Below are 27,681 nucleotides of genomic sequence, written 5' to 3'. Positions count from 1 at the left end.
GACAAGAGCCTCTCGGGCAGTAATTCTCAATCCTGACTCAACCGGGGAGCTCTGCAAAACAAAACAAAACAAAACAAAACAAAACGATACCGACACACAGGTCCACTGTAGATTTTGGTTGAATTGGTTTGGGGTAGGGCCCAAGCACCAGTATTTTTTTAGGTGCTCCAAGGCGATCCGATTGCGCAGGCCGGGCTGAGAATCACTGCTGGGTAGGCTGTGCTGGGGAGTGGGAGATCAAATATTCAACTTAAGTCCTATTCACAGCACCTCATCTAGAGACCCGTGAGGTAGAAAGGGAAAGGAAGAAATAAAAGGTAGAAAGAGAGAAAATGGGGGATAAGTGCGGCCGAGTTAGCTGCAGGGAAATGAAAAGCTCCACTGTGGATTCAGGGAAAGCGTCGCTGAGAAGGATTTCTAGCACTCATCCTTAAACAGGCAGAGTTCAGTCGGAGCCTACGTTAGACGCATTCACCGTGGTGCGCTGCGTTCTCCCTTGAGGTCTCCCTTTAACCCTATTTTACTGATGAGACGACCTAGGTCCAGAGACGGTGAAGGGCCTTTTCCGACCCACACAGTCGGGTGTCCCAAATGGAGGTGGAGCCTGGGGGGACGCAGGATTCCGGGTGTTAAGCCCGAGTTCAGGCAACGCGGCCTCCAGACCCCCGCCCCCCGCCGCGGGGCCCAGAAGTCCACGGACGGCTTCCGCCCTCAAGCCCAGGAGAAGGCAGGTCGACCAGCCTCAGGCCCTTCACGCCTCGAGCTGAGCCGGCAAGGCTGCACAAACCCCGCCTCCGGGGGAATGGAGCTTCATTCGGCCGGGAGGGGCGCAGCCGCCTTGTCCCACCTCCGGGTGGACGGGGTAGGAACGGGGTCTCTCCGCTACAGGCCGTGCCGTTGCTGACGTCACTTCCGCGCGCCGCCGTAAACGTCAGTGTCGGGCGCGTACGGCGGCGGTGAGGTGTGCTATTAAAGTTTGGTCTTGGTTGCCTTTTGCCAGCTATGGAGAGTGATTTCTATCTGCGTTACTATGTGGGTCACAAGGGCAAATTCGGCCACGAATTCCTGGAGTTTGAGTTCCGGCCGGACGGTGAGAGAAGCCTCCCGCTCCCCGGGAGCGAGGACTAGGCCTGGGGGCGGGCGAGTGGGGAGGCTGGGGGTCCGGAATGTACGACGAACTGGAGGAGGAAGGGACAGATGGCTGTGAGACGCTGATTTGGAAGGGACGCTGATTTGGAAGGAACGATCCTATGTCCGCCCCACTGGTTCTTTCTCTATGTGTGCAGGGACTCCTGTTTAGTGACGTTTTTGACCATAATGCTTCATTCAACGGACATTACTTGAGCGCCTATCTTGTGCCAGGTTCTGTTCCACATTCTGGGATGCAGGAGTGAACGATGGACACGCTTCCTCTCTCATGGAACTTGTATCCTCGTGCTGGGAGATCGTAAACAAACAAAAAAAAAAAGATTCCAGATAGTGATGAGTGGTCAGAAAATAAAACAAAATGATGAAATAATTGCTGGTGGGCCGCTTTTAGAAAGGGTGGCCACTGGAGAACTCTGAAGAGCAGATATTTGAACTGAGATCTGATTGCCAAGAAGGAGCCAGCCTTGTGAAGCTCAGGAAGAAGAGCATTCTAGGCAGAGGGAGAAACAAGTGTCAAAGCCGTAGGGCAGAGATGAGATAGGCATGTTTCAGGTGCCCAGTGTGGCTGAAGAGTACGGAACTCTGGGGAGAAGAGTAGGAGATGATGTCGGATAAGTATGCAGGGGTCACACCATGTAGTCTTTATAGTTCATGGTAGAGTGTAGATTTTTTTTCTAAGTGCAGCAGGAAGCAATTGGAAAGTTTTAAGCAGAGGTGTAATCTGTTCTTGAAAAAGTATTGTAACCATTAGGTGCAGAATGGGCGAGAATGGCAACTACTTAATGGGAGACGGTTACAGTTGTTAAGACAAAAAGGATGTTGTTTGGGACTAGAGTGATAGTAAAAGTAGAGGGAAGGATTTTTTTTAAAATTTATTTATTTTTGGCTGTGTTGGGTCTTCGTTTCATGCTAGGGCTTTCTCTAGTTGCGGCAAGCGGGGGCCGCTCTTCATCGCGGTGCGCGGGCCTTTCACTGTCGCGGCCTCTCTTGTTGCGGAGCACAGGCTCCAAACGCGCAGGCTCAGTAGTTGTGGCTCACGGGCCTAGCTGCTCCGCGGCATGTGGGATCCTCCCAGACCAGGGCTCGAACCCGTGTCCCCTGCCTTGGCAGACAGATTCTCAACCACTGCGCCACCAGGGAAGCCCCGAGGGAAGGATTTAGGATACTGTTGGAGGCAGAACCAGAAGGACTTTGCCAATTGATAGGATTTGGGGCGTGGCCAGTATGGTGAAGGAAAAGGAGTCAAAGATGACAGAAAACTTCCACTAAATGGGGGCACAAAGATGAACTGACAAGCCCCAATTGTAGAGAAAGTTTTGTTAACAAGACAGTGTATTGGGTGTTGCGGTAGAAAGAAACAGAAGATTCTAGGAGCAGAAAGAAGGTACCTAACTTATCCTGAGCGTCAAAGATGGCTTCCTGCATAAGATGAAGATGACACGGGGAAGGGGGGTGTGTGAGTCTTTAGGAATGTGTAGGAGTTGGTTAGGCAGATGAGTCAAGAAGGCATTTTGGACAGCATTAACAGCAAGGAGGCTGAAAACCCAAAAAGTGCATAGGATGTTTCAGGCAGAAACCAAGACAGTTGACCCTGGCACAACAAAGGTTTGAACTGCATGGGTCCCCTTATATGCAAATTTTTTTCGATAGTAAATACTATGGTACTACATGATGCACAGTTGGTTGAATCTAGGATAAGGAACCATAGATACCAAGGAACCGCAGATGCAGAGGGCTGGCTGACTCTTAAGTTATACTCGGATTTTCGACTGTGTAGAGGGTGGGTGCCCCTAACCCCCACGTTGTTTTAAGGGTCAACTGTAGTTTGATTAACTCCAGCTCTGTGAGAGAGGACTATTATAGGAGTGAGGCTGGAAAGGGGCTCAGCTTAACAGTAAGCCACATTAAGGAATTTGGATTTTATCAAGAAGGCAGTGGGAAGCCATTGTCAGTATCAGAGTATTAGAGTCACCTAATCAGATCCATCTGTTACTATATCACTTTGTCCACTGTATGGAGAATGACCTGAAAGGAGAGAGACTTGAGGCAGAGAGACAGTGCAGTGAGGCATCAATTAACTTGGCTCTTTTTAGTGTGCCTTCTATAGGGAAATAATTATCTCCTCTATTTCCTTTTATCTTTTCCTTCATATCCACCATATATACCCAAATTAGCCTGTTAGATGCACATATGCACAAAGGGCCTTGTATACCAAATATGCTCAATAATAAATCCACAGCTTTTCCATCATAGGGATAGATAAGAATGTTTCACAGTCACATGTTAATATTTGTAAAAAGCATTTTACAGTTTTCAGAAGTTTTCACCACTCTTTTGAGCCTTAGAAGGCCCTGTGTGCAGGTAAGTTATCAGTTACTCCTATTTTCAGCTGAGGACATTAACCTGCAGAGACATGATTTGCCAGTCACAAAAGAGTCTGTTCTTTTATCACACCTGAGCTGTCTTTTGCAAGAATTGTAATTCATTGTCAGCTGTATTTTTGGCTGGGAGGCTATTTAATAGTGTCGACTGAAAAAAAAAATGCACAACCTAAAGATTGAGAATTATGTTTTATTCGGCAGAAATACTGAGGACTTAAGCCTGGGAGACAGGCTCTCAGATAGCTTTGAGGGACTGTTCCGAAGAGGTAAGGGATGAGCCAGGATATATAGGAGTTTGTGCAAAAAAAAAAAAACCTAAAAAAACAAAAAAGAACAGGTAGTCAGAAGATCAAAATATTACTATTAACTATTAATTAAAGAAATACCAGACAGCTCAAGTTAAAGAAGTTAGCACTTTTCTATGTAGAGGAAGATGCTTGGCTCCTTGGGATCATTCCTTTGATACGCACGTAACTATCTAGGGCCAGTATCCTGTTTCCCCCACCCTGAATCCCCTCAGGGTCCACCCGTGAGGAGGGAGCTGGGAGTGGTGTGGCTGGTGGCTTGATGGCGGCAACATCCTTTGTTTACTGATAAGGCAGGCTTTATTTATATGTTTTTATTATATATTGAATTTGTTTTTTGCCCCTCACAGGGAAACTGAGATACGCCAACAACAGCAATTACAAAAATGATGTCATGATCAGAAAAGAGGTAATGTATCTTCTGAGAGCCTTCCACTCACTACCGTTTAGCCTTTTGTCCTTTTTTTGTTCTTTCTGTGAGTAGTATTGAAAGATAAAGAATAGGGAAGTATAGACATGTCTGTAGACAGCTTCTAAAGTTTTTCTCAAATCTTCTTTTAGTTTATATTTTCTTTAACAATGCTGAATCGGTAACTGGTAATCATTTGAAGTCTTGCAAATCTTGGTTTGAACCCTGAATCTGCTACTTACTAACCATGTGACCTTGGGCACACTTCCTGGTTGAACTTGATAAGTTTCAGTTGCTTCATCTGCAAAAACAGAAAACCTACCTCCCCCACTAACTTAGTGTTTGATGTATTCCCTGGTACGTAGCACTCAATAGAGCTCTTTTAATTTGCCTTTGAATGGGGGAAAGGGAGCATGGGAAAGCAGTTGACATCACTGAATGCATGTTAGATGCCAGGCATGACACTAGGTATTACATCTGTGATCTTATTTTAACCCTTTTTGTAAGCCTCTGTGATGGGTGGTGTTATATACCCTTTACAGATAAGACAGTGAAGGCCCAGATATTAATTATGGGGCTTGTACAAAGTTAGCCCTCCTAGTAGGAGATTGAGCAGGAATTCAGACCTATGCCTGCCTTTGTCAAGTCCGTGTGCTCCATTTTGGCATGATTTCTACCACACCATTAAGGTTTCATCAAAGTTATTCTTTCCTTTTAAGCACTTTGTCACATTTGAAAATGTCTTAACAGTCAGTATATTCTCATGCTATTGTATTTAATTAGCAATCAGTATTATGCTTACCCACACGTCAGCATCCTCACAATTTTTTTTAATGTGGACTAATATGTAAAATGTAAAAGACATATCTCTGCTCTTCAGAAGCATGTCATTTAGTTAAAATTAACCAGAGTTACTCACAGATCTTTTGTTTGGGGCTCAAGTGTGAGTTTAGTAGGTAGGCAAGGAGTAGGTCCATGTGAACAGGATGTACCAAGAAATAGAAACAACTAGTTGGGGGACTGAGGTGTAGTCATTGGGCACTTCTGACCTTGCTGTCCTCTTGGCATGCTGAGGTCAAGCCGGAATGTCTTCCCACTTACAGAGGTGCCAGAAATAAGTTTTCATGAGTAGTTTTTTTTTTTATCTTTCATCACTATCTGAGTCAGAATGCTGCTTAGCGATACAATTTAAATTCTGTTTTTTAACTTGCTTTCAGGCTTATGTACATAAAAGTGTGATGGAGGAACTGAAGAGAATAATTGATGACAGTGAAATTACCAAAGAGGATGATGCTCTGTGGCCTCCTCCTGACCGAGTGGGCCGGCAGGTGGGTGTTTTAGCAACTATCCACAGTGCAAAAATCTTACCAATAAGATGAGGTTTACTGCTCTGCATATGACACTGAATATACTCATGTATGTATGTGCGATATGGAGCCCTACACAGAGCAGATTACCAGCACCTTGGTCTAAGGAAGCACTAATCCCACACAGAGGATCGGGGAGAGCAAGTGGTGCTGCTCACCACCTAGAGCCCAGCCCTGAATTTCCTCTTGTGATCCCTCCCTTGCTTCTCAGAGTATTTGCTGCCCATATTACTTACTGAGTAACGACTATGGACAAAACCTTGTGACGATACAAAGATAAATAAAACATAGTTATTTCAACAATCTAATGGAAGATCATGCAAGCAACTAAGTATATCTGTTTAAATTCATGGCTTAGATATTTATTCTGAAAACATTGTGGCAATTAAAAAATAAAAGCCACTGTCATATTTGACTGAATTAATAGGAAAGGTTCTTCTTTCCACTTTAATGCTGCTTTCCTAATCCAGACTTCTAATTGATTTCATTGTTTCTTCTTTTGTCCTGTACAGCCCATTTTTTCCTTCCTGAAGCCAGAGTAATCTTTTAAAATGTAAATTTGTTTATTCCACTGACTTTAAACTCTCCAGTGGCTTCCCACTGCATTTAAAATAAAGTCCAAACTCCCACCTTACCTTCTACTATTCTCACCATCTCTCACTGTGTTCAGACCTCACCAGTCTTATTTCTGTTACTCAGATACACCTAGGTGGTTCTTAGTTTAGGATCTTTGCATTTCCTACACGCTGCCCGGAACATTCTATCCAAGACTGTCTTTATTATTGAGGTCTTCACATGTCACTTCCTCAGTGATGTCTTGCCTGTCCATCCAATCTAAAATGCCTTTCCCCAGCACTTAAAAAAAAAACCTGGTTTTTGTCTTCATAGCATTTATCATTGTCTGAAATTGCCTTGTTTGGTTTTCCTTATGCATCCCTCTTCCTCCTCCACTGCAACAGACATACACATACACATGCATACTCCTTCAGTACAAGGATTTTACCTATTTTTTTTCACTGCTATATCTCTAGTGACTGAAATAGTGCCAGTGTATAGTAAAAGCTCAATAACAATTATATTTATTAAATTAATATGGAAACTCGTATAAGCTTATTCTAATTAACCTCAGAATGATGGGCCAACTCTTGAGGAAGAGTGAAAAAAATCTCATCCTCAGTACTTACTCAAGTTAACTTTTTAATTAATGTTCATGAGATCTTAGTAATACTATATATATGTATTTTGCTTTAGGACTGATAAAATTTTCAGCTCCATTAGCTCATTCAGCATTCACAATAGTCCTGTGAAGTGGGCAAGGCATACTCCTGTATACCAGCAACAACCTACTGGATAGTGTAATTAAAAACAAAATCCCATTCATAACAGCAACAAAAGCTATACAGAACTTGGAAGTGAATTTAACAAGGTATATAAAACTTATGGGAAAGGGCTTTATAGAAGGACATAAAAACATGTATCATTTTTATGGATGGGGAGACTCAATATTATATTGATTTTCACCAAAATAATTTATAAATTCATTCCAATTCAGATCAAAATCACAACAGGATTTTTCCTAAAACCTGATGGAGCCTCAAATTCATGGACGATCAAAGGGGCAAGAGTAGCCAAGATAATTTTGAAGATTTTTTATAAAACTATAGTCATTTGTATGGTGACATTGCCTCAGGAACTGACCACTAAACCAATGGGACGGAATAGAGAACCCAGAAACATTAACCCATGAATATATGGGAACTTGGAACGGTATATGACAGAGGTGGGCTTTCAAATTAGTAGAAAAAGGATGGACTGTTTAACAAAGTATACCAAGTTGATTGATTGGCAATATATTTATAGAGTATTTTTTAATTAGACGATTTATAGAAATCAAAATTTTAAAACATAAAAGAAAATATAGACTGTCTTATTATTTCCGGGTAGAGAAGTTTTTTAAACTCCTCAAGGGAAAAGATTAGTAAATTTGACTTCTTTACATTTAAAACTTTTTTATCTAAAGATATCAAGATAAAATTGAAAGATAAGCCACAGGTTAGAGGAAGGTATTTGCAAAACATAACTGGCAAAGCATTTCAATCCAGAATATATAAAGAACTACAAATTAATAATAAAAAGGTAAACTAGTGGCAGAATGTGTAAAGGTTATGAATAGACAATTACAGAACTGGAAAAACAAGTGAGCAATAAATTTATGAAAAATTTACAGTTTTATTTGAAAAGTGAAAATGAGGACAACAGTGAAATACCATGTCAGACCTATTAGAACGGTCAAAAAAAGCACCAAGTTTTAAAAAGGATATGAGAAAGAAAAGGGGGATTCATATATACTGGTGGAAACAACATTGGTACAACCATTTAGGGAACGATTTGTTAGTGTCTAGCAGAGCTGAAAATATGTTTACCTTCTAGGAATTTCCTAGAGAGATTTTCACATATATACACAAGATGCATAGAAGGATATCCTTGCCACATTGTTTATAGAAACAAAAATTGGGAACTTAAGTCTGCTTCAATAGGGAAATGAATATTCTAAAGCATTTAAAACTAATGGACTTGATCTACCTACAAAAACTTTGTTGAAAACAAAAAACAAAATAAATGAACAAGCCAAACAAAACCACATAGATAGAGAAATCAGAGTAGTGGTTACCAGAGGGAAGGGGCTGGGGGAGGCGGGGAGGGGGTGTTGCAAAATGGGTAAAGGGGATCAACTGTATGGTGACAGATGGAAACTAAATTTTTGGTGGTGGGTACACTGTAGTATTTACAGAAGTAGAAATATAATATTGTACACATGAAACTTTTAAACCAACTTTAACCCAACATGGGAATTCCCTGGTGGTCCAGTGGTTAGGACTCGTTGCTTTCACTGCCGTGGGCCCAGGTTCAATCCCTGGTCAGAGAACTAAGATCCCACAAGCTGCGTGGTGTGGCCAAAAACAACAACAGCAACAAAAAAACAATGTTAACTCAATAAAAAACAAATAAAAAAAAAAACACCCTTGTTGAATGAAAGACGCAAAAAGATACATACAGTACAATCATTTATGTAAAATTTTAAAAATATACTACCTAATATAAAATCATGAGTGGAAAGAATACACCCCAACTTCTGGGGAGGCAGGAAGGAGAATAGAGTGGGAGGTGGGTCTAAACTCTAATATTTCTTAAAAAAGAAATCTGACACAAATATGATAAAATATTAACATTTTCAAATCTGTGTGTTAAGAAGTAGAGCTCAATAGATTGTAAGTTTGGGACTTCCCTGGGGGTCCAGTGGTAAAGAATCCTCCTTCCAGTGCAGGGGATGCGAGTTCGATCCCTGGTCGGGGGAACTAAGATCCCACATGCCGCAGGGCAGCTAAAGCCACTATTAGAGAGAAGCCCGCGTGCCGCAACGAAGGAAGAGCTCGAGCGCTGCAGCAACAGATCCTGCATGCCTCAGTGAAGATCCTACATGCCGCAACTAAGACCCAATGCAGCCAAGGAAAAAAGAAAAGTAAATAAATAAATAAATAAAAATAAATATTAAAAAAATAGATTGTAAGTTCCACAAGGGCAGAGATGTTTGTTTGGTTTTGCTGATCTGTCCCATAGGCCCCCCCACAATTCCCCACCCAGTTGATTTTTTTTTTTTTTTTTTTTTTAAGATTATAGTACTTGTTTCACTCTTTAGAAATTCAGACCCAAGGGCATACAGCTAGTAAGTGACAAAGCTGAGATCTGCTCAAGGTCTGGAATTCTTTTCCTTGTCCCATGTTGCCCAGAAAAGTTAGATTCTTGGTATTCGTAAAACAGATTTATACATGTTACTCCACATTGTTAACAATGAAAACTCCTATACAAAGCATGATGTAAATTCTTCTAAATGGTGGAGCCTCACACGCACAACTTCCTCTAAGAGTATAAGCTACTCAAGGGCTAAACCAGTATTTATCTCATACCAATTATTTATCTCTTTGTTTCCAGTACCCAGTACAGTTTAGGGCTCAGATTGAAATGGTCTTGGTAATGTGGCCAACTGTATTAGAGTTTGTGTGATTTGGTAGATGATGAACCCTTCTCCTGTGTGACTGATGAAAAATCCAATTCAGCTTGACATTTCATGTTTCTAGGAGCTTGAAATTGTCATTGGAGATGAACATATTTCTTTCACAACATCAAAAATTGGTTCCCTTATTGATGTCAATCAATCCAAGTAAGTATCCATGATCCTTATATCCAGATGTGTCTGTTTTAGAGCAGGCTGATATGAAACCCTCAACCAAATTGGGACCATTATGGTAAGATCTGGTACAAATGTAAGACAGAATTGGTCACTTTTGTCCCCCTCAATAGAGAGACTCCAAATTATATATTTTCAAGGGCTTGCTCCTTTTGCTTTTGGTGTTTTAGTCAATCATTGCTAATAAGAGCTTCTCAGTGACACACACACAGAGTAATGCCATAAGAGCAGCCAAAGTGGGTAAGAATCTGGCCAGAACAGAAATGAAACACGAAAAAACAAGTGCTGGAAATAAACTGTAGAATCAGTGAGTCTGAACACCTTCCTCAGTGTTGGCTATTCAGATAGCACATCTTAAAGCCTGACTTTAGTGAAACTTGAAATTATTCAAAATATAAATTTAAAAATTCATTTTGTCAGTAGGGTAAATTATAAAGTTGAGACATGAATCTACATACCACAAAGAATCCTTAGAATTTGGCAACCTCTTTGGCTCTTGTGCTTTGAGGATTTGGGGTTAGATATGGCTCACTTTTAGTACATGTTCGGCATAACTGTCTTCCTGTGAACAGTCTTGTTCTTACCCAGTTATGCTGTAGTAATCGTCAGCCTCTTGGTCCTGCTTAGTACTACTTCTTAAAAAATAAGTTTTCCTAATTCTGAAAGTAATACATGCTCATTGTTGAAAATATAGGAAATACAGAAAAGTAGAAAGGTGAAAATAGCCCGTAAACTTATCAATTAGATAACCATTAATCTTAAAGTATTTCTTGTCTTTTTCCTGTGCTTTAAAAAATATAGGCTTTTAAAGCTCAAAAAATGTAATTGAGATCAACAGTCTGTTACTTTAATCATGATTTTTTTCCACTTAATATAAGCATTTCCTCATTAAGAAGAAACCTTAACATTTTAAATTACCTCATAATATATAGCATTTTAATACATTTATTAATACATTTTAATATATAGCATATAGGCTTTTTCTTCTTTTTGGACACTGGGTTGTTTTCAAAGTTTTAATTCTGTAAATACCTCTATGAGGAATATCCTGGTACATAAATAATCTGGGTTAGTAAATGGTATTTTTTTGCTGAGTTTTCCCAGCTTTTTAAACATTTTTTTCTTCTTGCATTTTAGGGATCCAGAAGGCTTACGAGTATTTTATTATCTTGTCCAGGACCTGAAGTGTTTGGTCTTCAGTCTTATTGGATTACACTTCAAGATTAAGCCAATCTAGATTGAATATTGGTGTGGACACAAGGGGGGTGGGAGTGCTGCTTTTAATTACCATTATCAAGACATTTTTGTGTATATCAGGGCGGTATTTTTTTTATAAACTATAAATGATTGTCTTTAATAAATACGTAACAAAATGCAGTTTTTATTATTTTATAAAGACCCGAACATGTGCACTCTTCTCAATTACTTTTTAAGACTAACATCCTATGTGAAGTATTGCCAAAAATCTAATCAACTCTATACATATAACTACCAGTTTACAGGAAGTAAAAGAATAGAGAAACATGTTAAAAAATACAGTGGAAATCCAATCAATATCCTTGTCCTGGGAAACTCCAGGACAAGGGATCTGATTTCTTCAAAACATAAGCTGCAAACATAAAATAAATGGAGATGGAGTGAGAACCTATATATTAAAGGAGATTTGAGAGACACACAATCAATACAGCATTTGAACCCTATTTGAATCATGATTCAGGAAATGTAAAATTGAGATCATTAAGGAAATTTGAACACGATATTTGGTATTAATGAAGTATTGTTAATTTTTTAGATGTGAAATAGTATTGTGGTTGGTATCTTGGGTTTTGTTTTTTTCATCCAGCTTAATAATTGAGGTTGGGGTTTTTTAAATCACCTTTATAGATATATCTGAAGCTACTTCAGTATGGGGGGAAATATTTGGTTTAATACATTATAAGGGATAAAATGCCTGGTCTCAGAAAAATTTTCCAATAATTCATTTTAAAATCAGAATACCAGCAGCCATTAAGAAGCAACCTGGTTGTTGTAGATAGTGTGGGGATTTGTTCAGCAGGTAAATCTGTAGGAACTTTTTCTTGCTGCTAAATTGCATGGCTTCCTTAGTGAGGCAAATTGCTGACTGAACAGACAGTGGGTGCTGAAAGGAACTAGGTCTTGATAAATCTCATTTGACTGAGGGGAGGTGATCAGGCTGAGCTCAACATCCCTCAAGACAGGCCAGCTTGGGACAGGTCCCAAGTCTGGTGATTCCTAGGCAAGTGTTCCTCCACAACACACACACACTCTACTTTGCCTCCTTCAAAGATTACAGGGCAGCAAGTTAGGTGCAGATCTGGGACCTGAGATGTCAGGCTTCCTGGCTATAGTGCACCCTCTGCTACAGAAGGGTACCTGGCAATCAGGTAAGTTCGTGGCAAAGTAGACGTCCAAAAGAGTCACTCCAAATTTTAAAGAAACTAGACCTCAGGAAGCTGTAAAAGCCTCCAACAGGCTGTTCCTTATATTGCTCACAGCTTCTGTATGGTCTCAGCTGTGCCCTGCACAAGAGCACAGGTTCAGTAAATGTATGATAGAAAATAAACCAGGAACCCAGAGAACAGCCAGTTGAAAGGGAGTGTCCAGTCTTGGCGACCACAATGAGAAGGACATGTACACGAGCCAACCCTCTGAAAGGTCCCCTGGGGGAAAGAGGAAGGAGCAGCTTAAAGATGAAAAAGGTCCCGTCTCTCAAATCTACGAAGCCGCCCCTGGGCTGGGTGAACGGACGTGATCTAAGAAGCCTCCAAGGGCAGGCAGGGACCAAGCACGAGGTTGCGTGAGGGAAGGCAGAGTCTGAAGGGCAGGAATCGGACCCCGCAGAGGTTTCGTGCAGGACTGTCTTGTTAGCTGCGGTATCCCTCAGACTAGCATGGCGTTCAGTAAATATCTGGAATTACCGGTCGCTGGAGGCAGCCTTCCGCGGGTCCGAGCACCGGCTAGTTGCGGACTCAGCCTACCTCCACAGGATCACTTTGCCTAGGAGAAAAAGTCAGGTGTGCGGGTGAAGCCCCGGCGCGCTGAGACCCGCCCCGCGACTCCGCGCCCCGCCCATAGCCGCAGCAAGGGTGCGCAAGCGGCGCCCGCCGTTTACGACGGGCCGGAAAGCAGTGGCCATAGCCAGCGCTGGCTGAGCCGGGTCGCTATGGGGGTAAGCGGAGGCGAGCCGCCGCCGGGGCAGAGGCTGGGAGGTGGCGAGAACCTGGGAGGCAGGAGCTCGCGCCAGGAGGGAAGGAGGGGAGTGGGCTCGCGCTAAGAAGGGGCGGGGAGGCGCAGCTCTTGCCGGGAGGTGAGGAGAGGGGCGGGGCCGGACAGGGGCTAGGCGCGGGGCTGCCCGGGCGCTGTTGACGCCGTCGTCCTGGCGCCCCTCCTTCTTCTGCTCCTCCTCTCAGAAAATCGCGCTGCAGCTCAAAGCCACGCTGGAGAATGTCACCAACCTCCGGCCAGTGGGCGAGGACTTCCGGTGGTACCTGAAGGTAAGGCTCTGGTGGGGGCGCCAGGGCCGAGGCCGCGTAAAGGTTTCCCACCCTGATCTCAGTGGTGAACGGGAGCTTTCTCTCCGGCTAGATGAGAAATGCTTATTACATGTTCTCTTTTCTTCTGCGTAGAATTTTATGTTTGCTTTTTTAAGTTTATTGGTCAATTCTTTTTATTCTTTTTTAAAATTTTTATTTATTTATTTATTGGCTGCGTTGGGTCTTCGTTGCGGTGCGCGGTCTTCTCATTGCGGTGGCTTCTCTTGTGGAGCACGGGCTCTAGGCGTGTGGGCTCAGTAGCTGTGGCTCCCGGGCTCTAGAGCGCAGGCTCAGTAGTTGTGGCGCACGGACTTAGTTGCTCCGCGGCGTGTGGGATCTTCCTGGACCAGGGCTCGAACCAGTGTCCCCTGCATTGGCAGGAGGATTCTTAACCACTGTGCCACCAGGGAAGCCCCACTGGTTAATTCTTAATTGGCAGTATCTTGAAATATCTTCTGTACTTTTTTCCTCTGTAACGTATTTCATGGTATGTAAACAAACACTAAACGAAAGGCTACTTGAAGGGATCTTGTGATTATTTAGTAAGAATAATTTCACCTTCTCTTTTGTTGATTAGGTTTTATTTACTGTGAAATCGTTTAATTTTGTGCATGGGTCCATTCTTAATTCCCCATCCTGTATTGGTAAATCTGGTACTCTAGTGGAATGGTCTACAGAGGTCCTCTTCTTAACTGAGCAGTTTGAGGCCCTTTACTCTCCCAGATCCCGGAGCTTCTGATCTGTTTTCCTTTTAGTCTAAATCCCAGAATCCTTCAGTACCTGGCAAAAGCCCTATCTTTCAGGAAGCTTTCTGCCCACCTTTATTTCCAAATATTTTGAGGCCTGAGTGCCAGGGCTTATTTGAGGAGTTGATGTTTCCTGGCTTCAAAAAGCAGAGTCTAGAGAAGGAGACAAAGAAGGAGTAGCAACAGAGTGATAAATACTTTTACCAGGAACCTACAGGGCCTGTAAGGACACACAGGAAGCTCCTAACTCAACGGGGGGGTGGGGGGACTTTGAAGCCATTTCTGTACTACTTGAGCCTTGAATCCCTAGCCAGACTGGGGACTTCTTAGAGGAGGATGAGCAAGCCAACACGAGAAACACTTTGCCCAGAGATAAGTCTGGTTACGTCCTTAGTGGGGCTGGTCATAAGGATGAGGTAAGATTGCTGACAAGATGATGACCCTGCCCATCTCACACTGTTCTTAACCCTTCCCTCAGCATCTGCCCAGCTGAGCCAACTGCTTTACTAATACTCTTTTTCCCCCTCCCCAAGATGAAATGTGGCAACTGTGGTGAGATTCCAGAGAAGTGGCAGTACATTCGGCTGATGGTAACTGCTCCCCCCACCACTATACCCATATACAGACACACATAGGCCTCTGTGCAGGGATTTGTGGCCCTCACCTCCCCGGTCTTTGGACCCCACTTTTTGTGGTTTGGGAGGGCAGGCAGAGTGTGATCAACTGGGAACAATGGGCTTTGGGATGTGAGGCAGAGTTCAAAATCAAGGGGGAGTCCTTTCCTCAGTCTCAAGAAGCCTTCCCAGGATTCTTGTCCTAGCAAGTTGCTCACCCTGTCTGGGTCTTGGTAGATATAGATGGTGTGTATTTAAATATTGTTATAATATTAATTGATAATAAGTGGTAGGACTGGGTCTCCTGGGGACCCTTACATCTGACTGATATGTGACTAGAGGTTCTGTTTACTGCTTGCCAGGACAATGTGGCACTGAAGGGAGGCCGTGGCAGTGCCTCCATGGTCCAGAAGTGCAAGCTGTGTTCAAGGGAAAACTCCATTGGTAGGTAGGCCACGGATACTGACCTCTGCCACGCTGGCCCACGGCTTTGTGGTACCAGACCGAAAGCATGCTCATGTTACCAGTGGGTGGACCCAGGCCTGAGGTATCCAAGCTTCTGCCGTAGACTCTTGCCCAGAGCCACACCTGGGTACCTGGGTGGGGCTGGGATATGGACTCAAATCGACTTTGTCTTCTCTTTTACATTTCAGAGATTTTGAGCAGCACCATCAAACCTTACAATGTAAGTTTCCTGCTGCAGTGGCAGGCATGGTGGGATTAGATCCCAGCTGGGAACTAGGAGGCCTGGGTTCTAGAGTTACATCTGCACCAGAGTGACCCACCGTGGAACTGATTGACTTCATGTGCTTACTTGTTCATTCATTCACTGTCAGTCATTTATTCACCTTACCCTGACTGAGTGCTCGGTAGGAAAAAGACTCATAACTAGGCTATTGTACTGCCTTCTTATAAGTGTTGGGCTGTGGGAGCTTAGGGGACCTCTGACCCAACCTGGCCACTCAGTTTCCATCACTGGGAACACTTGCCTTGTCTACATCTTGGAGGGCTAGTGAGCCTTCTCTGAATCCATGGGTGAGACAGTGCATCCACCCTTGATATTTAATTTTATTAGGTATTTATACGTTACTGCATTAACAGATTAGTCCAAAGGTGAGGGAGGGAGTGTATGCTTTGGGTCTGTGTCTTTAAAGAAGGGCAGTTACTTGTCTTCATCCATTCCTTATTTGGTATTTTTGAAAAATGTCTGATTTATGCTAAATTCTCAGCTTTGTCCTGAAGTTAAAGGGAAAAATCACATAAGGACTTGCCCTCAAGTAAATCATAATCTATTGGAAGAGACAGACCAGCAAACAAAAACCAATCCAGGGCCAGGCACATGGTTGGTGTGCAGGAAGCATTTCTACAGTAAATGACAGAATGAGAATGAATGTGTGGGTGTGTCCTTGGGGTCTGTGGGCCCAGGGGTCAGGGAGGCATGAATTTCGTGGCTGTACCACCCCCCTCAGTGTGCCTCCTCCACATGCATATCCCACTTCAAAGGCTTTAAGTCAGCCCCTGCGTTGACAGCATGGCGGATGGTTAGCAAAAGGCCACAGCGAAGTGTACTGGGGCCTTTTAGATGACCTGGAAACCTTATAGCTTAACATTCTTCTTCATAGTTTTTATTTTGATAATTTTATCTACCATTCATTGAGCATAGTGTCGGGTCCTATACTGGGCACTTTACACCTAGTTCAGGTTCTCACAATAAACCTGTAGTGGTTTCCTCAGCTCCAGCTGACAATCTTAGGCCCAGAGGAGAAGAGAGGCAGAACTGTGTCTGAGCTCACATCTAGGCACCCTGACCCCAGAGTCCACATCCAAGAAGGTCTTGTGGCAAGCAGGTGTCAAGGCAGCCTTCTTCCAGAACGGGATGAGTTGCCCCTGAGTCCCATTCTGGGCTCTCAGGGGCTGTGGAGTCATCCTGAGGGCACAGTTGGACCTACCTCCTCAACACACTTCCTTTCTAGGCCGAAGACAACGAGAAGTTCAAGACGATAGTGGAGTTTGAGTGCCGAGGACTTGAACCAGTCGATTTCCAGCCCCAGGTGCATGTCTTCCTGGGGAACCTCTATCTTTGGGGAGGGCATATAGGAAGTGACAGCAGAACTGTGCTTCCTACAGAGACTGTGGACTAGGAATTCTCATTTCTAATAACAATTGTTATTTATTAAGCATCTAATATATGTTGGGCACCAGGCTTGTCACTTTTAATGTTACCTCACTTAATCCTCACAGTAACCCTGTGAAGTTATACATCCTATTTTTCAGATGAGAAAAGAACTTCAGAGATTTTGCCACTTGCCCAGGGTGACGCAGTTAGTAAGCAATGGAGCTGTAATTTGAACCCACATCTATCCGACTCCAGAGCCAGTGCTCAGGCCACTTTATTTGTGTAGCATTTTCACCTCACAACCCTGTGAGGTAGGCAGAAGAGAGAGTATTGTCATCCCCGTTTCATAAGTAAGAAAACTGAGGTCCAGAGAGGGAAGTGACACGCCCAGGGTGTTTCAGAAAATCAAGGGTAGTGGAAGGGTTTATTTACCCCACACCTCCTGCCTTCTGGGCCAGGGCTCTAATTTGGAGAAACCACTCTAGTCCCAGGGCAGCTGCCAGGGCATGGAAGCTCAGTAGTTATTCCAGAAGAGTAGCCCACACTGTATTTCTGTCTTCCCACGCCAAAGGTGTTGTGAGAAAGGCCAGTTCCCTCACCAGGCCCCACAGGCCAGACCAGTGCCTCCTTTCCCCCAGATTAACTGCTGCCTTCCTGTCACCTGCAGGCCGGGTTTGCTGCTGAGGGGGTGGAATCCGGGACAGTCTTCAGTGACATTAATCTGCAGGAAAAGGTACGAGACTTGGGGGCCTTGCGGGGAGCTCTAGGGCACCTGGTGGGAATAACCCTTTTGGTGAACAAGGCTCTTCAGTGGGAAGCCGACTCCACACTTTCGTGCTTTTTGTTGGTGATTTTGGCGTTTACGATAGCCCCAAGTGTAGTGCTGAAGCGCTGCCTAGTGTTCACACGCAGGAAAGCTGGGTGTGCCTTACAGAGAAGATGCGTGTTAGACAAGCTTGTTCAGGTGTGAGATACAGCACTGTTGGCTGTGAGTTGAGTATTAGTGAATCAGCTATATATATATATATATATATATCACACAGCACTGTTGGCTGTGAGTTCAGTATTAGTGAATCAGCCATATATATATATATATATATGTTAAAAATATATATATATGTTAAATAAGGTGTTTTTAAACAGAATCAGATGCTCCCAGGAACCTAACCCTGTATTTCCCCTGGGAGCAGTGATTCAGTATTCACTAATACAGTGTTTGTGGGGACTTTGTAGAACATAACTACTGTGAATACCAAGAATCAACTGGACATGTTACTGCCTTGCAGATAAGGAAGGCTTGTAGTCAGGCCTCAGAGGAAGGAAGGACAAAACCATTCAGTTTGCATAGCACCTAGTAACAGTAACTGGATTTACTGAGCTCTCATATGTGCGTGGCCCTAGGCTAAATACTCTTACATGTGTTAACTCTTGATTCTTTCAACATTCAGTGTAAACTCTATTGCTGTCCTCTTTTTTTTTTTAATAGAGGATAGAACCAAGGCTCAGAGAAGTTAGTGACTTGCCCAAAATCACGAAGCTAGAAGAGTAGGAATTCAGGCCTGAGCAGTCTGGCTCTGTCCTGGGTCTGACATGTTCCTGAAGATCTGAGCCGGAGCCTGAGCTGGCCCTTTTAAGGCCTAGTCCTCCACTCCCCATGCTGTCCCAGGCTGCCTCGTGAGGCTAACACTGCCGTTTTTTCCCACAGGACTGGACTGACTATGACGAAAAGGCTCAGGAGTCTGTGGGAATCTACGAGGTCACCCACCAGTTTGTGAAGTCCTGAACCCTCTTCCTGCACACTTACCTCTAAGAACTGAAAAGGGACAATGTGCCCCAAGCAGCACAGTGCAGAGGCTGGTCCCCTCATGTCTCGTCTCCTGGCAGCTGTCCAGGCCCTCACAGCCTGCGTGCTGGGCTGTCACAGCTTCCCGAGCCCCACCAATAAAGCCCCTGTTTGTGCTACACTGGTGGATGAACAGCCGCTCTCCTCCCTCCACTCCCCTTCATGTTGGAGGGCTTTGATGGCTTCTTGGCACCTTCCCACAGTACAGAATCTTAGCCTGATCCAATTTGCAAAATAGGAGCACAGAGCTCCTAAGGGCACTCAAGCTCTTGGGGAGTGCACAGGCCACCCCAGGGGACCAGAGGTGTCAAACTCATTGGTACAGAGGGCAGCGGAGCCTGCGGAATGATGTCACGAGCCCAGTAGTCCTGAGCCAAAATGTCACATTGACCACCTTGGCTCTTGGGTAAACCCAGGCAACTCTGTTCACTGGTGTCACTGCATATTCCAGGGCCAGAAGGGACTTTGGAGGTCAGCAGTTCCATCCTGGCATGAATCTTCTCTCTACAATCCCTGCCAGATGGTCATCAGGTCTTTGCTCACTTGCTGTGATGGCGCAATCCCTCCCACCAAGGGAATCCCTATGAAAGTTCTTCCTTATGTTGAGTCAGCCTCTATGCTTCCTTTAGCTCCTCCTGATGGTCCTGGTTTGTCTCCTTTGTGGTCACACTTCTGTATTCTTCTGCCCCTGGACAGCCCTGTGGAGGTGTGAAGACAACAGTCCCAGCCTCTGTGTCTCGTTGGCCTGGTTCCCTGGGTCTAAAGATCCTCCTACAGTGGATAGAGTTGTTCAGTGCACAGTTAAGTCATGAGGGTGAGCTCACATCTTCATACCGGTGACTCCACCATTCGGAAAACCTGTCACGAGAGACCTTACTCCTCTCCAGTGTTCTGCTGGAGCCTGGAATTCTTTGGAAGTAAGAATTACTACCTTCATTTTCTGCGTGGCCCTCTGGGAAAGGGTCTGCCCACTCCAAGGCTGGTTGTGGAGCTCTAGGAAGGGGATCCTCAGAGGCAGGTAAAGCTGGCCATGTCCAAGGGCGGGGAAGAGATGCCTGCCCTGTCCCCTCTCCAGTCTGGCAGCTGTCACGTGTCCTCTAGGTCCCCCATGTTCCCGGCCCCTGGGCCTGTGCTTTCTGCACCGGACAGAACAGGGCTTCTTTGGCCTCCTTTGGCCAGCAGCTCCACCAGCCCCCACTGACTAGAACGGTCCATTGCCTGGCCTGAAAGCAAACAAGGGAGCGTCAGCCTGGATAAACAGGCTTTCTGGGTTTTAGTCTCCGTACTAGCCAGTATGTGTTATAAAGGCAAGGACTAAAAGGATCTCAAGGTTTTCTTTATATTGTATTTTCTCATCTTGTAGGGAGTAGAGGAACACAAATAATCAGTAACAGATGGAAAATAGATTATGTCAATAGATGCAGAAAAAGTATTTGGTAAAATTCAGCAACAAACCATAGAAACGCTTAGCAAACTAGGAACAGAAAGGAACTACCCTTACCTCACAAAGGATATCTACAGGAAACCCAGAGCAAATGAAATGTTTGAAGTATTGCATTCACGATTGGGGTGAGATGAGGATATCCTGGATCACTCTATTCATCACTGTCCCTACACCGCCCCTGCCGCAGCACTTAGACTGAAAAGAAAGTAAGGTGCAAGGACTAAAAAGGAAGAAATAACTCACTTTTCACAGATTTTGATTTTCCACTTAGCGAATCCAAAAGCATTATCAGGTGCTGGATTTAAGATCAATATACAGAAATCAAATGCATTTCAGTACACTGGCAACATGTAAAACACAATTCAAGAGAAAATACCATTTACAATAGGAACAGCAACCAAAAATATACCACCCCCAAAGGTAACTGGGAATTAAATCTATCATACATGTTCATGACCGATCAATTGGTCAAAATGGCAGGAGTAGAAAGACCCTTAGCTCACCTCCTCTCACGAGCACACAAAGGTCACAACTGTTTGTAGAACAACCATCAATGAAAAATATAGGAACCTCCTGGAAAAGATCTACAACTAAAGATATAAAAAAGGGACCACACGAGATGGGTAGGAGAGGCGGGCTTATGATACAGTCAAGTCCCATACCCCCAGCTGGATGACCCACAAATGAGGGTAATTATATTGCAGAGGATCTTCCCACAGGAGTTCCTGTACTGGGAAGAAGAGCCCACAGAGCAATTGGCCTTGAAGGCCAGAGGGGCTTGGTTTCAGGAGTCCCACAAAACTGGGGAAAGAAGAAACTTAAAGGGCACACAAAACCTCACATGCTCTGGGACCCAGGGCAAAAGCACTAATTTGATAGGAGCCTGGGCCAGACCTACCTGCTGGTCTTGGAGAGTCTTCGGGGTGGGGTGGGGGGGCGACTGTGGCTCCCCTGGGGACGTAGACACTGGTGGTAGCCATTCTTGGGAGCTGCTTCTACCACATGGACCCTGGCGCTGGTGGGCACCACTGTGGATCCCATCCTCTGGCTCATTAGCACCAAGACCTGGCCCCATACAACAGCCTCTAGGCACCGGGGCTGGGACGCCTCGAGCCAAGCAACTAACTGGGTGGGGACACAGCCCCACCTGTCAGCACACAAGCTAAAGACCTCACGAGCCCAGAGCCACCTCTGGACACTGCCCTGCCCACCAGAGGGCCCAGGGCCCAGCTCCACCCACCAGTGGGTAGGCACCAGTCCCAGAACCCCCTGGGCCCCAACCCTGCCCTCCATGAAGTCTGCTCTAACCTTCGGACCAGCCTCACCCACAAGGGGACAGATACCAGAGGCAAGAAATCCGCAATCCCACAGCCTGCTGACCCAGTCGGCCCCCAGCAGGCTGCCCTGGGACCAGCTGGGCCCTGACCCTGCCCACTAGCAGGCCAACAAAGCTTTGGGACACCCCACACTCCACCCATGTCAGGAATCTCCCTTCCCCCACCCCCGAAGTGATACGACACTAGCTCTGGGATCCTGGGGCCCTGCAACCATACTCCAGAACCCAGCTCTGCCTGCCAGTAGTCTGACACTAACCTCAGGACCTGGCTTTGCCCACCAGTGGGCAGACTACAATCCTGGAGTCTTCTGGATCATGGCTCCACCCACTAGTGAGCCAGTACTAGCCCCAGGGCCGCCTGGGGTTGTGCAGTCAGCTGCCTTGTGACAGCCCTGCCAACCAAGAGCCAGCAGACTCTGCGTAAGGCAGGGCCTGGCAACCAACTGGACTGGGGGCTACCCAAGCCTACCAGACTGCCCACGTAGCCTGCCAAACAGAAAGACCCATGCAGCCCTCATGGGTTGCAACCCTAGAGCATACAGCTTGGGGACAAGAGGGGAGTGGGGTGCTGGGACACACAGGACGTCTACAGAAGGCCACTTCTCCAAGGTCAGGAAAAAACTAACCTACACGATACATAAAAATACAAACAGCAATTTAAGCAAAGTAAGGCAACAGAAGAACATGTTCCAGATGAAGGACCAAGGTAAAAGCTAAGAAGAAGAACTAAGTGAAGTGGAGAGAGCCAATCTACCCAAGAAAGAGTTCAGGATAGTCATCATAAATATGATCAAAGAACTCGGGAGAAGAATGGATGCACAGAGCAAAAGTTAGAAGTTTTTAACAAAGAGTTAGAAAATATAAAGATCCAAACAGAGATGAAAAATACAATAACTGAAATGAAACATACACCAAGGGGAATCAAAAGTAGACCAAATGATACAGAGGAACAGATCAGTGAGCTGGAAGACAGGGTAGTGGAAATCACTGATGCTAAACAGAAAAAAGAAAACAGAATGAAAAGAAATGAGGACAGTTTTAAGAGACCTCTGGGACAACGTCAAGCATACTAACATTCACATTATAGGAGTCCCAGAAGGAGAAGACGGAGAGAAAGGGGGCAGAGAACACATTTGAAGAGATAATAGCTGAAAACTTCCCTAATCTGGGAAAGGAAACAGTCATCCAAGTCCAGGAAGCACAGAGAGTCCCATACAGGATTAACCCAAAGAGGAACATACCAAGACACACTGTAATTAAAATGGCAAAAATTAAAGATAAAGAGAGACTATTAAAAGCGGAAAGGGGAAAGCAAAAAGAAAGGAATAACATACATGGGAATTCCCATAAGTCTATCAGCTGACTTTTCAGCAGAAACTCTGCAAGCCAGAAGGGAGCGACATGATACATTTAAAGTGATGAAAGGGGAAAATCCTGCAACCAAGAATACTGTACCCAGCAAGGCTCTCATTCAGATTTTATGGAGAGATCAAAAGCAAAAGTTCAGAACCACCAAACCAGCTTTACAAGAAATGTTATAGCAACTCTAAGTGAAAAAGAGAAGGCCACAAATAGAAACATGAAAATTACAAAAGGAAAAAGCTCACCAGTAAAGGCAAATATACTATAAAGGTAGGAAATCATCCACACACAAAGCCAGTAGGAAGGTTAAAAGAAAAAAGTGGTAAAATCATCTATATCCACAATAAGTAGTTAAGGGATACACAAAACAATTAGATGTAAAATATGATGTCAAAGACAGTCACTGTGATAGGAGGAGAGTACAAATGCAGGGGTGTTAAAATTCATTTGAAATTAAGAGATCAGCGACTAAAAACAATCACATATACATAAAGATTGCTATGTATAAACCTCATGGTAACCACAAACCAAAAATCTATAACAGATACACAAAAAAGAACACGGAAAAAAATGAAATTTTGCCGTTTGCAACAACGTGGATGGACTTGGGTATTGTGCTCAGTGAAGTAAGTCAGAGAGAGAAAGACAAGTACTGTATGATATCACTTATACGAGGAATTTTAAAAATAAAACAAACTAGTGAATGTAACAAAAAAGAAACAGATTCACAGATATAGAAAACGAACTAAGTGGTTAACAGTGGGGAGAGGGAAAGGGGGAGGGACAAGATAGGGGTAGGGGATTAAGATGTACAAACTAGTATGCATAAAATAAGCTACAAGGACGTATTGTACAGCACAGCAATCTAGTAATGGAGACAGTTGCAGAAACTGAAAAGCACTGTGATAAAGGTTAGATTGTCCAGATGCTCTGCGCATACACAGGAGGGGCACCAACTAACTCAGTCTCAGAGGGGTGGGGTGAGAGGAGGTGCGGTCTATCTGAAACCTGAAGGTTGAGCAGAAGATGGCTGAAAGGGTGGAGAGGGGCTTATGCTCCAAGCAGAGGCAACTTCCTCAGGGTAAGCTGTTAAGAGAGGTGGGGCTGACAAGATGAGCAGGGCCAGCTCCATCAAGGCCACAACTGTCACACTGAGGAGTATGGACTGTTTTCCAAGTTAATGGAAAACCACTGAGGAATTTTAAGCAGGGATATGATCAGACTGGTCCATGAAAAAAATCACCGGCTACAGTGAGGAGAATGGACTGGAGGCAATGAGTGGAGTCTAGAGGCAGGAGGAGGGCCAGTTAGGAGGGGAGAAATAGGCTCCGCCTCTTGACAGGAGGCGCTACAAAGTCACCTTGCAAAGGTGCGGGTGCCGGGAGGGAACAACGCAGTCTCCAGCAATAGCACATTCTGTGTCAGGCCCCTCGCTGGCCAAGACAGAAGCCAAAGCTGGGAGTAGCGGAGGATGGAGGAAGGGATGACCCATTCTTCCGGGGAGACCCCAGGAGCGTGGCTTCATGGGAGGGGACATTTGAGCTGGGCTAAAAAGAACAAGGACTAATTTGGCAGAGGATGTGCTGGAGCCAAGGGCATTCTGAGGATGGAGGATGGCATTTGCAAGGTACAGCTTCACAGTAAAGCTCAGACATGTCTGAGACCAATGCAAGGCTTAGTGTGGCTGAAGCATGAGGCATGAGGAGGGCTGGTAAGGAAGTGAGGGGCCGCTAACGTGAATTTTTTTTTGTTCCTGCCTAACAACTTGGTATTGCACAAACAGTATGATATCAATAAAGGAAAAAAGAAAAAGAAATAAACATTTTCTTAAACCCCACCATCCTACCTCCCTAACAGAAGTGTGTTTACTTTCCCCTGTTCTCTTTCAGGGCCTATCTACACACAGACATGTTTTTATATGGCTATAATCCTAGCAGCATTAAGATTATATTTAACTGTTTTCCACTTAATATCATAAATACCAAATGTGATTCTGCTTATTCAGTGGCCCTGTCTTCTTTACAATGGAAGACTCCCAGAAAGAAGATATACTTGTAACCAATTCCGCTCAAGCAGTCCCCCAGGCTCCATTCTCTGCTGGAGGCTCCCTTCATCTCTTTGTTTATCAAGCCCCAGTTGTGTCTCCTGAAACACCCTAAACTCTCTCCCTTCCAGCACCTACCCCACTGTCTCATGTCTACCTCCTCCAATCCTGGCTCCCATTCCTTTTTTGTCAGTTATTCTGTCACATGAAGATAATTGGATAGGTGTCACTAGATTTGGAAAATATGTTCGAGGTGGTCTAATTTAAAACATAAGCTAATAAAACCCACAATGAGATACCACTTCACACTCACCAGAATGGCTATAATCCAAATAGATGAAAACAAGTGTTGGTGAGGATGTGGAGAAGCTGGAACATTCACACTCTGCTGGTGGGAATGTAAAATGGTGCAACCGCTTTGGAGAATATCCTGGCAGTTTCTTAAATGATTAAACATAGAGTTACTACATGACCCAGCAATTCCACTCCTACGTAAATACCCCAGAGAAATGAAAACATATGTCAACACAAAGACTTACACACAAATGTTCATAGCAGCATTATTCATAATAGCTAAAAAGTGCAAAAAACCCAGATGACTATCAACTGATCAATGAATAAATAAAATGTGATCCATCTATATACTGGAATAGTATTCAGCAATAAAAAGAAGATAAGTACTGACATGTTCTGGAACATGGATAAATCTTGAAAACATTATGCTAAGCAAAAGGCCACATATTGTATGATTCCATTTATATGAAATATCCAGAGTAGAAAAACCTATAGAGACAGAAAGTAGATTATGGTTTTGTCTAGGATTTGGGGGAAGTTAGGGGGTTGAGGGAAAAGGAGAGTGACCACTAATCGGTACAGCCTTTCTACTGGAGATGAAAATGTTCTAAAATTGATTATGGTGATGGTTGCACAACTCTGTGAATATGCTAAAATGACAGAATGATATACTTTAAATAAGTATGGTATGGAAAGTATAGCTCAATAAAGCTGTCTTTTAAAAAATGTAACCTACATAGTATCCACGAAACTCACTCTGGGGATCCTGGAGGCACCTCAAAGAGTAGCAGATAACTTCCAGAGAGGCTGGTGTGACTGTGGATCTGGAGATGTGCCATACTTGTTCAGGAGTCATGGAAAAGAGCCACCTGGACAGAGCTTGCTGGCTTCCCAAAGCACCGTGGGAAACTCCACATGGGAGCTGCTTTAGGGTCAGGAGCAACAGGTATTAATTTAACAAAACTCATCCTCCTGAGTTGGGAGGCCAGCTAATTTAAGATCTAATTACCGGAAGCCTAGACAAACAAATACAGGAAAAAAAGCACTGGACAAGGAATCAAGAGAGTTGGTCCTAATCCTACATGTTACCAAGCTCCCCCAACCTGTCCATCTTTTGTATGGAAAATGGGGATAACTTCTGTTTCAGAGCTCAGGGGATCAAATCGGCTGATGCTTTACAAATAGTTGAGTTCTGTACAAATGTGCAAGACCTGTGTGTGAGCTCCAACTGGATTGAGACTTAACTGTTTTTGCCATCCTAGCTACCTCGTAGAACCCTTCATAGCATGAATCCAAGATCAGAAGGAGGGGTGGAGGAAGTTGTAAATAGGAATGCCGAACACTGGGACAGGCCGGCAGTTCCCCTTAAGGGACTGCTCGCACCCAAGAGGTACTGCCCAAGGGTACATCCACCTGAAAATAAGCATGAAATATACTTTTCCACCAAGCTTCAGTTGAGGCTTCGGTCTTAAGAGCTCCTGCTATGGGGAACTTGCTATCCAAGAGGGGTCAGCACTTCAATAAGGAATGGAACAGCGGCAGCAAGACATCACAGAACAAGAGAGCACAGGCTCAGCTTCAGCTGTATGCCAGGTGCTTTACCTATATCTTTACAGCTAATTCTCATGACATCCCCATGCTATAGGAATTATCCCCATTTTACAAAGGAACTCACAGACCAGAAAGGCAAAAGAACTGCCTCTAGTCATAAAGTGAGGACATGGTGGAACCAAGATACCAGAGTTCAGGTGTTCCTGATCATGGTTCCTGAACGAGAGCAGCATATGCTGATGTGCATTGGCAGCCACAGATGCCTCTCTCTGATCAAACCATGAAATGTGGAGGACCTGGGACCTGTTGGGTATTCACTAAATGATTAATGAGCAAAGGATGGACAGGGTCGGCTAAGAAGACATGCAGGAGTGTTTACATGAACTGTAAGGAGGATTAAATGAGATAATGCATTGGAAGAGCTTTGTGACTGGCTCATACCAGAATTCAACCCAGCTGTCTAGTAACTTGCTGGGCAAGCCACTGGAAACGCAGGTAAAATTAAACACAAACAAAAACCCTTCCTTTTCAAAAACAAAACAGAATATGCTTCCTTTTCACGTTACAGCAGTATTCTAACAATAAATTCTGTGCTCACTCAATGGAAGGTTTCAAGGGCAAAATGTACAGAGCAATAATTCTACCTTATTCCACAATTAGCACACAAGATTCAACTGGTAAAAATAAATACACACCAGTTATTAATCTTCATTTGGCTGGAAGAACAGTGATATAGAACTCCCTAAATCCATGGGTGTAACCCTTTGTTGCAGCAGGACTATCAGAATCGAGCAGTAGTGGTTTACTCCTTAGAAAAATGAAGAGGGTTTTTAAACAAAGGATATCCCAGGAGAGAGAAGCAAGTTTACAGGAAAGATAAAAGAGCATTTCCTACCATCACCCAAAGAGCCAGGAGCCAA

At 44.2% G+C, this 27,681-nt stretch overlaps 2 protein-coding genes across 2 annotated transcripts; both read left to right on the top strand.

Moving 5' to 3' along the window:
* Nucleotides 1-921: 921 nt before the first annotated feature.
* Nucleotides 922-11,230, top strand: MAGOH (mago homolog, exon junction complex subunit). The gene is made up of 5 exons (XM_068539900.1): nt 922-1,090; nt 4,186-4,244; nt 5,462-5,572; nt 9,748-9,830; nt 10,995-11,230. Exons 1-5 carry the CDS (start codon nt 1,003-1,005, stop codon nt 11,092-11,094), a joined length of 441 nt encoding a protein of 146 aa, XP_068396001.1. The 5' UTR covers nt 922-1,002; the 3' UTR covers nt 11,095-11,230.
* A 1,663-nt stretch (nt 11,231-12,893) lies between these two features.
* Nucleotides 12,894-18,851, top strand: CZIB (CXXC motif containing zinc binding protein). The gene is made up of 8 exons (XM_068539899.1): nt 12,894-13,047; nt 13,289-13,372; nt 14,691-14,747; nt 15,134-15,215; nt 15,425-15,456; nt 16,745-16,822; nt 17,555-17,620; nt 18,593-18,851. Exons 1-8 carry the CDS (start codon nt 13,042-13,044, stop codon nt 18,668-18,670), a joined length of 483 nt encoding a protein of 160 aa, XP_068396000.1. The 5' UTR covers nt 12,894-13,041; the 3' UTR covers nt 18,671-18,851.
* The last annotated feature ends 8,830 nt before the right edge of the window (nt 18,852-27,681 follow it).

This window comes from Eschrichtius robustus, chromosome 3 (genome assembly GCF_028021215.1).
Source record: "Eschrichtius robustus isolate mEscRob2 chromosome 3, mEscRob2.pri, whole genome shotgun sequence".
Lineage (NCBI taxonomy): Eukaryota > Metazoa > Chordata > Mammalia > Artiodactyla > Eschrichtiidae > Eschrichtius > Eschrichtius robustus.
Note: the sequence above shows the minus strand (reverse complement) of the source record. Positions and strands in the feature narration are given on the sequence as shown.

Coding starts and splice junctions, on each gene's coding strand:
- MAGOH (XM_068539900.1), top strand. CDS start 1,003: ATGGAGAGTGATTTCTATCTGCGTTACTATGTGGGTCACAAGGGCAAA. Junction 1,091..4,185: donor GTTTGAGTTCCGGCCGGACG/GTGAGAGAAGCC, acceptor TGCCCCTCACAG/GGAAACTGAGATACGCCAAC. Junction 5,573..9,747: donor CTGACCGAGTGGGCCGGCAG/GTGGGTGTTTTA, acceptor TCATGTTTCTAG/GAGCTTGAAATTGTCATTGG.
- CZIB (XM_068539899.1), top strand. Junction 15,457..16,744: donor GCACCATCAAACCTTACAAT/GTAAGTTTCCTG, acceptor CTTCCTTTCTAG/GCCGAAGACAACGAGAAGTT. Junction 17,621..18,592: donor ACATTAATCTGCAGGAAAAG/GTACGAGACTTG, acceptor TTTTTCCCACAG/GACTGGACTGACTATGACGA.